Below are 12,216 nucleotides of genomic sequence, written 5' to 3'. Positions count from 1 at the left end.
TAATGATAATAATAATAACAACAATAAGCATACAGGGACATTGTGGGAATTAAAAGAGTGTAAGTGCTATGGACTGAACTGTGTCCTCCCAAAATTCACAGGTGACTGTACTTATATTTGGAGACAGGGCCGTTAGGGAGGTAATTAAGGGTAAATGAGGTCATGAAGGTAGGGTCCTGATCTGATGGCGATTCTCAAAAGGAGGGACACCAGAGAGCTTGTGTTCTTTCTGGCATGGGAGGACGACAGCAAGAAAGCAGCCATCTGCAAGCCAGGAAGAAAGCTCTCACCAGAAATTGAGCTTGATAACCTTGATCTTGGACTTTAAGCTTCCAAAACTGAGAAAATAAATTTCTGTTGCTTAAGTCAGCCAGTCGCCGGTAATTTGTTACAGCAGCTGGAGCTGACTAATACAATAGAGTATCAAGGCTAGGGTCCATTTCAGACTTGCTCGTTTTTTTCAACCCAGAGCACTCTCATTGCTGGTTATATAGCAGGTGCTCAGTAAATCTTTACTGAATGAATGAATTATTAAGTCAAAAATACAAAAGTTAGTCCCTGCATATGGATTTTAATTCTCTTGGAGTAGAAGTGACTTCAGAAGCTTTCTCCCTGTGCTTTATTGGATTGCATATGCCAGGGAGCATGCAAATGCAGTGCAATGCCAATCCCTGGTGGGTTCCCCCCCCTTTGTATCCTTTACTTTTCCCACTTGCCTGGGTAGGTGTTTAGAGGATGCAGCTTGGGATACAGATTGCCTGAGTCTAAATCCTGGCAAGATGGTGAACTCTCCTGTGTACCAGTAATAGCATCTGTAAAGACAGAGATAATAATAGAGGCTACCTCATCAGGTCGCTGTGAGAATTAAACAGATACATGTCATGCTTAAAAACAAACAGGCTCTCATTAAAGTCAGTAGTTATCAATTATTCCTAATCACGCTTTAACCTGAGATCTTACATCCCCTTCCCCTTTTGTACTTTCAACCTCTGTCCTGGCTCGTTCCCACCAACATTTATATACCCACAAATCTCCCACTTTAGGAGACAAAAAATCTTCCTTGAATCTTTACCCTTCCTTAGCTATAAGCCAGTCTTCTTTATCCGCCATATAGCTAAACATTACAAACAAGCAAGCCATTCATGTCATTGTCATCATTTTTCTCAGGTGGCACTCCTATTTTAATTTAGCATCCTCCCATTCAAGTCTACATTCCTCCTTCCTGAATATTTTTAAATGGTCATTGATTCTGTTCTTAATTTGCTTTAATTTTAAGCTGAATTTGATGATACTGAATGCACCCTCCTTCTCTCTCTCTCTTCTGTTGCCAGGGATACCACATTCTCTGGATCTCCAGCCTCTCTGACCACTATTCCCCTGTCTCTTGCAGCTTCCTCTTTTCACTTACTTTCGGAGGTCCTCACGGCTAAGAGTCTTCATTCACTTCCGGCCTGCTTCTCTCTCTCAACCTGCACAGCCGTCCTATCACCACATAGTCTATTTAGACTCTAAAATATTAATATCTCTCAAATCTACATATGCATTTTCATGCATCTCCATCGTCACAGTCCTGATTGAGCCCCCATCATGTTTCACTTTTTGTATAACAGTCTCATAACTGGTCTTTCTCTACCTCTAATCTTGTCCTCTCTGATCTCGGTTGTCTTTAAAATGTAGTCCTTTGCCTTCTTGAAACCCCTATGTAACTTGTCAACTCGCTCAGGAAATTGTCTCCCAAACTCTACCCCGGCCACAAGGCTTTAAGGCCTGTCTCTTGTCTGTCCCTCTGGCTTCAGGTCTTACTCCTGCCTCTACCACTCTCCTCAGCCAGGCAAAATGGCCTCCGTGTTTCTCAGTGCTCTGATTCTTACTCTTGCCAGGACGTCGAGCATGTTGGACCTTCCGTCTAGAACCTTCCTACAATGTTCTCCAGCTTAGGTGGCTGCCCCATTATTTCCCCCAACAACATCTTTCTGTATCACTTACACTTTTGTTGTAGATTCTATATCCTCTGTTACATGAAAAAAATAATTGTCTTATTTACCTATAAACACACAGTACACATTTAAATATTTGTTAAATAGATGAATGAATGAATGATCCTCAGTTCTCCTTATGCTCATTTTCACTGCTTTGGTTCAAATGCTTTGATCTATATACTGACTAATTGTATGTGTCAACTTGATTGGACCATGTGATGTGCAGATATTTGGTTTAATCATTATTTTGAGTATTTCAGTGAGGGTGTTTTTGGATGATTTTAATATTTAAATCAATAGACGGAGTAAAGCAGATTTTCCTTCCTAATATAGGTGGACTTTATCCAATTGATGGAAAGCCTGAATAGAATAAAAAGACTGACCTTCTCTGGAAAAAAAGGCATTCCTCCTGACTTTGAGCTGAAACATTTTTTTTTTTTTTTTCCTGTCTTCAGACTCAAACTGAAACACTGGCTCTTCCGGATCTTGAGCCTGCCTGTCTTGGAAATGGAACTACCTATTGGCTCTTTTGGGTTTCCAACCTGTTGATTCACCCTGAGGATTTCAGGACTTGTCAGCCTCCATAAGCATGTGAGCCAATTACTTATAGTAATTCTATCTAACTATCATCTATCTATCTATCTATCTATCTATCTATCTATCTATCTATCTATCTATCTATCTATCTATCTATCTATCTTTCCCTCTCCTATGAGTTCTGTTCCTCTGGAAAACCCTGACTAATACAGTCTGTCAATAATATTTAGGGTTGGAGATATATCAAAAAGTCAATCAGATTCATAGGGAATATAACATAAATATTTACCACCTGCCACTAGCAGCAATTTTCTAAATTTAACTAATTTTGAATTTTAATTTCCTTTCTCTGTTCAAAAGTTGCCCAAATCCAGAAGGTCATCAGCAAAAGCAATGAAAATCAAGAGGCATCAATAAGCCACAAACTGAGCTAATCAGCCTTTAGGGGAGTGACTTATAGTAATATATATACTGCCAACTATTCATGTGCACATCAGGTTTTTTTTAAAATTTGTATTTCGGAAATAATTTTAAAAGGATAGTTTTGTTCTCTAAATAGCCTACAAACGAAAAAAGAAACAAAAACTGTAAGGTAGCTAAACTCTCTTAGAGAATTACCTGAGTTTTGCGCTTGGCAAAAGTGTTGCTGAACAGAGCAGGGAAGAATATGAGAAGATGAAGCAATTTCCACCTTTTTTCTAGGCACATATTGGGTCTTGTTTATGTTCCATAAATAAGTGTCTGTTGAAATCACATGTTACTACTATTGAATTACGTCTGAAATGAGAATTCAGATAAGTTCATCAACAAAAAATGTTTTGAGTACCTGCTCTGTGCTAGGTTCTTTTGTAAGTGTTGAGAAAACAGAGAATGAAATATGTCTGCTCGCAGAAGAAGAAAGTAGGGAAGCAGGAGGAACCAAATAAATGAAGAGTGAATTCATTGGCAATTTTTCTGTTCTTCACTCGTCTTCATTTTTCTCTGTTACTTTTAGGCCCAGTCATGGAAGATGGGACTCGCACAGATCCATGCCAATTATTTTTATATATGAATATATAGGGACATAAAGAGCATCCCTGGTTTAATGGCAGTTGACTGGAAAAAAGACTTAAGACTATTTAGATCAAATGAAAATTCAATCGAGACAATGATGTGACTGAGCTGCTAAAACAGCTAACAATGCTTACTGTTCTCCATTTGCAGGAGTAAGGTGTCTAAATCAAAGTAGGTAATAATTTTACCATTGCACACTTTATTATATATTGCTGAAAGACCTTGGATATTTAGCCTGAAGTAAAGCAACGAAGATACATTTGGAAATTTTCTTCAAACTTTTGGTCCTCTGTTTGTCTATGGCTGAAAAACTTGCAAAAATGAGTGAAAATTACAGGTGTAGTTTTACTGTTAAGAACTTTCTAGTAACCAAAGCTATAAAACAAAGAAACAGGTTGGCCTGGGAGTACAATGATCTCTGTCATTGGAATCAGATATTTGGACACCTGTCAAAGATGATCTAGAAGGAACTATTCTATTGGCTGGGAGTTGAATTAGATGAACTTTAGTTATCTCCTCAAGTTCTAAACTTCCTTGATTTTAGATTTCAATCTAGATTTAAGTTGTATTAAATTTAATTTCAATTTAGATTTAAGTTGTAGACTGTTTACCTGTGCATTGGGTAGACACTTCAATGACACATTATTAAAACTTTTATAGCACATCCAATAACATCATTATACAAAAAATAAACTCAGAAATTTTATTAATTAAATATTAACAAAGTAAATTGTACATTTTGGTACCCAACCAAACCTAGAGTGTGCAGTATTTCATAGCCATCAAATTTTCTTTGTAATTCAAATCTTACATAGTACAAAGACTTAGAATAATATTCATAAATCTGAATTCTTTTAGCCATAGAAAAGTAACTCATGGGCTCTCTGAGACTATTGAACACTATTCCTTTCGCTACATCTTCTATTTCTGCCTTGATTATTCTTTTGTTTCTCTTCTGTTTTGTTTGCTAAAAATATCACCATTACGAGTAAGTACAATGATAAATTTTGCTAAACTCTTTCTTGCTTTTAAGTTCTTGGAATATGAGCACTTGTTCTGATGTACTCCAAGGAACTTTTAAGTTTATTTTCCTTTCTTAGCTTTCATTGTTTCTAATGAAAGGTTAAAACTAAAATAGCTCTCCTTCAGAAATGTACAAGAGCATATTTAATTTAGTTTTTGTTCCTAAAAGTCAGTGGTTAATCAAAATGATATGACATAAATTTTCTGCATTTTCCCCCTCAATATTATTTTTCCCCAACAACGACTTTTCAAACATTAAAAGCTCTGAATTTGAGATCCTGTGAGACTACTTTTATATTTATCATGGATATTAATAATGTTAACAAAATATCTTGTGTGTAATATAAATGTCTGTTGAAATCCCATCAAAAGTATGGTTAGTTCTCATGGGAGAATAAAATAAATTGCATGTTTTATCCTTCCTGGCTAGCTATTTGCTTCTATAAAACCTATGGCCTCTCAATTCATTTCTCGATGCAGCCGTTTAGGTCTGCCAGGGAAAGCTACCAGGAAAATCCCCCGGTTGATATTCTGTAGGTAGACCTGATCTGCAGCCAGAGCCTTTTCCTGGATTGCACCAAGTTGAGACTCCAAGGAACCAAGCAGGGTTCCTACTATTTGAGCCTTTTCCTTTATTTCTATACCTGGAAGCATTTTTAAAAAGTAATTTTAATTACTCTCAAGGCTCTCAAAGCCTTGCTGCTTAGACTCAGTGAATGAAACCTCATTTGAAAAGATATGACAAGTAGATCATAAGTATTGTGTTAAAAGAATGAAACGTTGATTTTTTTTTTTAAATAAAGAGAAAAAAGTGTCTTATAAAAATGTTTCATTGCGATACACAAGCAGGACAAATGGTATATATTAGCTCCTGAAGGCTTTGAAAAGCCTTCTTCCTTCACTGATGGACAGTGGGGTTTATCACCTCAGCTATTGTCAGCTTTCCCCTCAGGTAGTCTTTGCATGAAAAACACAAAACTGTCTTGAATACTCCAAGCTGAGTTGAGAAACCATCTGTCAGAGATGTAAGAAATTCCTGACCCTTGGGTGGAAGGCTTCATGGTTTCTTTCAATTTTTAATTCCCCTTAGTCATGATAAAGATACTTTCTTTTCCCCCAAAGGAAAGTGGGTACATGTGACTTTTGGATTCTAACAGAATTGCTAAGAGGTAAGATGAAAATTAAACCTTTCTGTATATGAAAGACCAGCAACCCCTATCCCTGCCACTGTCTGATAACTTATTTGACCGTTTCTGCAAAAAGAATTTTAAAATTAAATAAAACATTCTCTATATTTATCTCCTCTTTATATTAAGAGAAAACAATCTCTAAGAAAAAATTTCTACACATCACAGGTTAATTACAATTTGAGTTGCTAGTGTCTGGAAGCCATTGCCTGTGTGATGGCTCCATGCCTCAGTGTTAAAAATAAGAATGAGTCCAAGTCTAGTGAATAGAGGTCCACACAGACAATTACTGTTTTTGTTGGTTCCTCTGGTACCAAGTCTAAGAATAGAAAAAACAACAACAACAAAACAACAAAAAACAAAAAACAAAATCCCTGGCAATGCAACAGAACTGTCTTTTACTACCATCTTTCCCTTCAGCATTAGCTGAGGCATGTGTGTGATGGAAGGAAGTGAAGGAACCCTCAGTAAAGGAGCTTAGTTCCATTAAGCACTGTTGGAAACTATATTGGATATAGTATATTTAAAATTAATTAAAAAGGTAAAGGGTTTTAATGCCTTTTAATATAAGTAAAAATTGATTTTATTAAAATGCTTCTAGATATTACAATACAATGATTTATTTATCACTTCGAGTCTGTACCATGAGTATAACTTCCTTTCCAAGAATATTGATTTTTTAAAATGTATTTTGGAAGTAGAAAAAGAACCAAAGCAGTTTAACAAAATTCTTTTTCACCATCCTTATTAAACAGAACCAGATCCATTATGTCATCAGTGACTATTTAAAAATAATAGAATTTTTTTTTCCCCTAAAGGGGGTAGAATTAACCAATTAAAAGTGTTTCTTAAACAACAAAGGACAGGTCATATTTTTCATGTGTTTTGTTTACATGAAACATGAAATGTCAAATATTAAATATTCAAAGTGAAGTACACTGAGTCATTGAAATGTGTGAACTATTGAAATGGGTTATCAACCTTATTGGAGTCCTTGTGAAGCTTTGAATTCATTGTTAATATGAAACAATTAAAAGTTTATATTTCTTTTTAGATTCAGAGCCCAAATAGAATTGATTTAAAATTTAAAACCCATCTTTTAAGAAATTTCAGCATTGTGTTGTAGGTTAAACTGGAGCAAAAACTGTATTTGTTACTCATTTTTTTTTCCATGATTTTTCTGTTAAGAACTTTCTCAGACTCGAAGGTGTTTAAGTGAATTCAGAATAAATGTGTCAGCAAAAAATGTTATTGAAATTTATGGGATGTTTAGCTCTTACAGCGTCTCTCATTCTGAGTACTGTATTAAATGGACAGCAATAATTACATGTGTTTTTTCCTAGCTTGTGATGTGAGGTGGCTTGCATTTCGGTGTGTTATTCTTATACTCAGGATTATCTCACTTCAAATGAGGAACTCTATTTCAGGGCTCTGCTCGAATATAAAGACTATCATCTGGGGATTAGAACTAGGCTGATTGTTAGTTATGCATCGTGGTATTAGTTCCCTTGTTATTTTCCATGGAATAAGAAGGCACATGAAAGAGTGTTTTTGCTGCTAGTGCCTGGCTTTTCCGCAGCTCTTTGCATCTGCGATACTGGGAGGGAAGGGCAATGCAGATTGTAAGGTGAAACCCATAGGAGACCCACATCACTGTGGTCAGTAGACAGGCACAACAGTGTTACTGTTAATTAAGAATAGACCCTGGAGTCCAGTGTACTTGGATTCAGGTCTAATGCTCAATAGCTGTATGACTTGGGCAGTTACTTAATGTCTTTGGACTTCAGTTTCACTGTTGTCATCAGTAAAGGGAAGGTTTAAGTAAATGGGTGTGTGTGTGCGTGTGTACATATATGTATATATACATATCCTATATGATATATATGTTTTACCTTAATATATGGATATACATATTTACTTAAGATTATATATATATCTATTTAAGATATATCTGACATACTTGTATATATTCATTTAACATATACAAGGACATGTATATATTTACTTAAGATTTTATATACATATAATAGAGCAGTTCTTGGAAGGTGGTAAGTGCTTCTCAAATATTAACTATTATCATATTACCTTATCATTTCTATATCTGAACTACTAATGAGTAACAAAATTGTTTGCTGGGACAATTCTTTTCTTTCTCTGCTTTGTCTTTGAAGGTTTAAAGTTGTAGCGAAAACACCACTTTTAAGAAGCTGACTGAACACGGAATGAGAAGACAAAGGAAGGTGCTGCGTTCATAGAAAGGATATCACTTCCTGAATACATATCAACAAGCTCTTTGTAGAACTAGCAGAGGGACTGTTAAGGGCTTTTGTTTTAGAGATGATGGATTGATATTCTAGGGACTGGCCAGATCAGAGCCCTCATAACAACTGCCTCTCATAGCCTATTACTAAAACAGTAGCCTTGAAAATCAGTATAATCTCATATAAATCAAAACACTAGAATGTGAGTTTCCTAGCAGCAGAGATTGTGTCTGCATTGGGTCACTGCTGTATCTGCAGAGTCCAGGCAAATACTCAGTAACTATTTCTTGAATGAATTGATGAATGAAAATTTTGACCTTTCCTTAAAATAAGATGACCATCAAAAGCAAAGCAGAGAAGCAAAAAATAGGAGGTTTTCCACTTCCTGGCAGACTTCTGTCCCTGAGAATGCTGGTAAACAGGTAACCATGGCTGAGAAGCAGCATGAGAAGGGCGTGAGTGCAAATATATACAAGTAGCAAGAATTTTAGAGGTTATGGATTTGGTTAAGTATTTACCGGAAGGTGGTGTGGAGTGGTGCCACGCTTAACTCAGATTTGTGCCCATGTGTCATATTTAAACTACAAGAATTTGTTCAGCATCTGCCTAACTTTAGTGTCTAGATTTACACGTTTTTCTCCCCAGGTTTTCAGAAATATTTTACCCATGACCAAGTGTCATAAATGTTTACTCTCTGCAAACATTTGGCTTACTTATAACAGTTTCTATTCAGCGCTGACTGCTAAAAAAAAAATCAGTTTGACATGATCCATTTCACAGGTAGGGGTGGTTCTATAGCATTACTTATAATTTAGCTCACAACCTCAGATAGTGGATTAATGCAACATTTACACAAGTATGTCTGACTTAATCAAATCTAAATACATATTAATTTTTACTGCCATAACAGACATTTTTTGAGAACAGAAAGAAGTTCCCTTTATAGCAGAGGCAAGCTAATAATCTGAATAGGAAACTATTCATTTGTACACTGTAAGTTTTCCTAATTATCTTTGTAATGAAAACTGAGAAGGTATTAGTCATTCTTGGCTGAGTCAATTCCACTTGTCTTTTCTAAGTATAATAAAAACAGCAAACAACCTGAAAGTACATTAATTGATTAGACATGATTTCTTACATCATCTCATTTAACTTTGGAAGTTCCAAAGTTGATAACATTAATAATGAGTCACCAAAAAGCTATCATTGATCTATAATGTGCATTACACATCAGGTTTGGCCCAAGAACTCTGTAGTGGGCCCCAAAAGAAAAACAAAAATGTTTACAAGTGAGCCATGGCAGAATTGTGCTGAAAACACATACCTGTAGCCACAAAAACAATTAGGCCTAAAGCAATTAGGGTGAACATTCAGCTTCATTTTATTCCAAGGAACTGTTTCTACCCATGAAGCTCCATGCAGAAAGGGTTCTTGAGTTAGAACACTATTGAGGGTGGTATAATTTCCCTTGGCCCTTGGACGTACATGTAAGGTGAACATTTTACATTATTGAACAGTAACAAAAACGTAAGCCATAGATAACACAGATCTGATCAACATTAACACACTTGGCATTTAAGGCTAACCCACATTGGAAAGCAAATATTTTCAGGATGGAGATCAAATATCTTAACACAGTGTCACCTGTCGGAGTTGCTAGAAAAGATTTATTTAAAAATCAATTCATGGTATGTGTTTTCACATTTGTTAGTTTCTTTTCACTTGTGCGCTAGAGGAGGCACTTTAAGATCTCTTAACTGGAGTTTCAGAAGTACAAGACACTGAGTTTCAGCGGTCAGTGGTAAATATGGCAAGGAATTAGAGTGATATTTAAAAGAAAGTAAACACACCATTAATTCAGAAAATTTCGCTAAATCTTGTAAAAATCACTGGTCTCTGATTTGAAGAATTTATTCTTAAAAAAAATAAATAAAAAGGATTAGTAGCTATCACTCACCTATGCCCAAATAAGTGAATACTACAGCTTTCCGATCTTAAGGTATAATGGTTTTGTTGTTTGGGTTTGTAAGGGTTTTAAAATATTGACGAGTTTAGTACTTTGAGTTATGTTTCGAGTAATATTTCAAAGTATCGTATTATGCATAGGTTCCAAATAGTCAGAAAAACTAAAATATCGAATAAAACATGTTGGAAGAGTTTAGTAAAACATATAAAAATCAAAAGGCTAGAAAACCCCCACTCCATTTTAAAGGTGTAAAAACAAACTGCATTCGTTCGTGGGAATCCAGAGGCTTTTTGGGGGGGGTGGGGGACGGTCTTAGTTAGTTGGTAAGTACTGCACACGCCACAACACGTTGGAAAGTAGGTCCTGGTACACACTAAGGAATATCCAACCAGGTAAATACATCAGGGTGATGAGACCCATGAAATTGAGCGGGTAGTGAGAATAGTCCCAAGAACAAGCGCCGCAGGTGCGGAGACCCAGACCCCAAGACAACTCCCACACGTAGATGAAGATCACGTAGATGGGCACCCGTTTCCAGGTGCTCCAGCCGCGACTGTAGTGAAGGTAGAAATAGAGCTTTTCCACCACGAAACTGCAGCTGCCATACATAAGGAAGGACCAGAGCGACGTGTGGCCGCTGGTTGCCCCGTCCCCCTGCCCTAGCACGTTAAAGAAGAAGGTGAAGAAGATCTCATCCAAAAAGCCGTGCATTCCGAAGAAAAGAAAGCGGAGCAGGTCCGGCAATCCCCGGCTGGGGGTTCCTTCGGTGCCCCTGGGGCCGCGGGGTCGCCGCCGCCGGCCACCTGCTGCCGCAGGGGCTCGGGCGCCGGGAGGGGCGGGGGGCGCGCCCAGTCGTTGCTGCCGCGGCTGTTGCCGGTACCGCAAGCGCAGGAATCGCTCCAGGAACACTTGAGAGTGGTAGAGCGCCAGCATGTACTGCAGCGCCAGGTCCAGCGCCCCCGTGCCCCCCAGCCCGCCGCCCAGGCTGAGCAGTAGCGCCTGGCCGGCCAGGGTCTGCAAACCCACGTGCGCCGAGGGGTAGAGGAGGAAATTGAAGACCAAGGCGCTGGGGCAGCGCCGCTTCTGCAGGTAGACCTTCTCCAGGGCGAAGTGGGTGAGCGCGTGCAGGAGGCAGCGGTAGGGCGAGGAGAAGCCCAGCATCCGGAGGTCGGGGCTGCGAGCGAAGCGCCGCGCGGAGGACACGAGCACGTCCAGGGTGATCCCGTGCATCCCGTAGAAGTAGAGGCGCATCCAGGCGGGCAGCGCGGCGCCCTCGGCCGGCGCTTCAGCAGTGGACAGCGGCTCAGGGCGGTCAGTAGCAGCCTCGCTTCCTCGTCCGCCCGGCGCCCCCGGCCGCCGCGCCGCGCTGCCTCTCCGCGCCGGACTCTCGCCATCGTTGTCGCTGCCCGCCATGGGCTCCGACGCTGCCTAGGCGCCGAAGCCCTCGCCGCCGCCGCCGCCGCCGCCGGGAGCGCGAAGCTGCAGGGCGGAGGGGCCGAAACCCGCGTCGCCTCCCTGCCGCTGCCGGCCCCCGGGGGGCGCGCAGGGAGCTCCGTCCCGGCCGCGGCCCAGCGGCAGCGGGAGCTGGTGCAGTCGGGGAACGCGCGGGCCGCCGGGCTCGTGGAGTCCCCCCGCCGCGGCCCCACCGCGCCCTCGGCTCCAGTCCGGGGCGAGGTGCCGCCGGCCGGCGCCCGCGCTCACCCTGCGCGGCCTAATAGAAGCCGCGGCCCAGCGAGGGGCGGAGGCGCCGGGACTGCGAGGAGAAATGCCGAGGCTGGCGCAAACCCCATCTCCTGCGCGGCTCAGCCACGCCGCCTCTGCTGCAGGCTCTGGGAGCGGAGCAGCGAGCAGCGACGCCTCTTCTCCCAGCCCTCCCCATGCCCCTCTCCGCCTGTCGCGACCTCTCCCGCCTTTGCAGCCGCCCCTCCCCGCCCCAGCCCCAAAGCGCTCAGTCCCTGGGGGTCTGCTGGCAAAGGCCCGGCCCTGCTTCTCCGCCTCCTTTCCCCTCTCTGCACCGGGTCTCCGGCCGGGCGGGAGGTGTTCGCTCGGGCGGAGGCACAGAGTGGAGAAACACCTAACAGGTGTGACTGCGAGCTGATAATGGGCATTCCCTGTGTCGCCGAAACCAGGGCCAGGGCCTGGCTGGTGGAGACGAATGGCTGAGTGCCACAGAGCAGGGGCCGGGCCTGAGACCAGACTATAGTGCTGTA

The 12,216-nt window shown here is 40.8% G+C and overlaps 1 protein-coding gene across 1 annotated transcript; it reads right to left on the bottom strand.

Annotated features, from left to right (window-relative positions):
• Positions 1–4,258: 4,258 nt before the first annotated feature.
• Positions 4,259–11,861, bottom strand: TMEM229A (transmembrane protein 229A). The gene has a single exon (XM_074315652.1). It carries the CDS (start codon positions 11,417–11,419, stop codon positions 10,319–10,321), a length of 1,101 nt encoding a protein of 366 aa, XP_074171753.1. The 5' UTR covers positions 11,420–11,861; the 3' UTR covers positions 4,259–10,318.
• Positions 11,862–12,216: the final 355 nt, after the last annotated feature.

This window comes from Rhinolophus sinicus, linkage group LG11, assembly GCF_036562045.2.
Source record: "Rhinolophus sinicus isolate RSC01 linkage group LG11, ASM3656204v1, whole genome shotgun sequence".
In the NCBI taxonomy this organism is placed as follows: Eukaryota; Metazoa; Chordata; class Mammalia; order Chiroptera; family Rhinolophidae; genus Rhinolophus; species Rhinolophus sinicus.
This window is presented reverse-complemented; position numbering and strand designations above follow the sequence as displayed.

Excerpts from the sequence above, each read along its gene's own strand:
- TMEM229A (XM_074315652.1), bottom strand. The coding sequence starts at position 11,419 with ATGGCGGGCAGCGACAACGATGGCGAGAGTCCGGCGCGGAGAGGCAGC.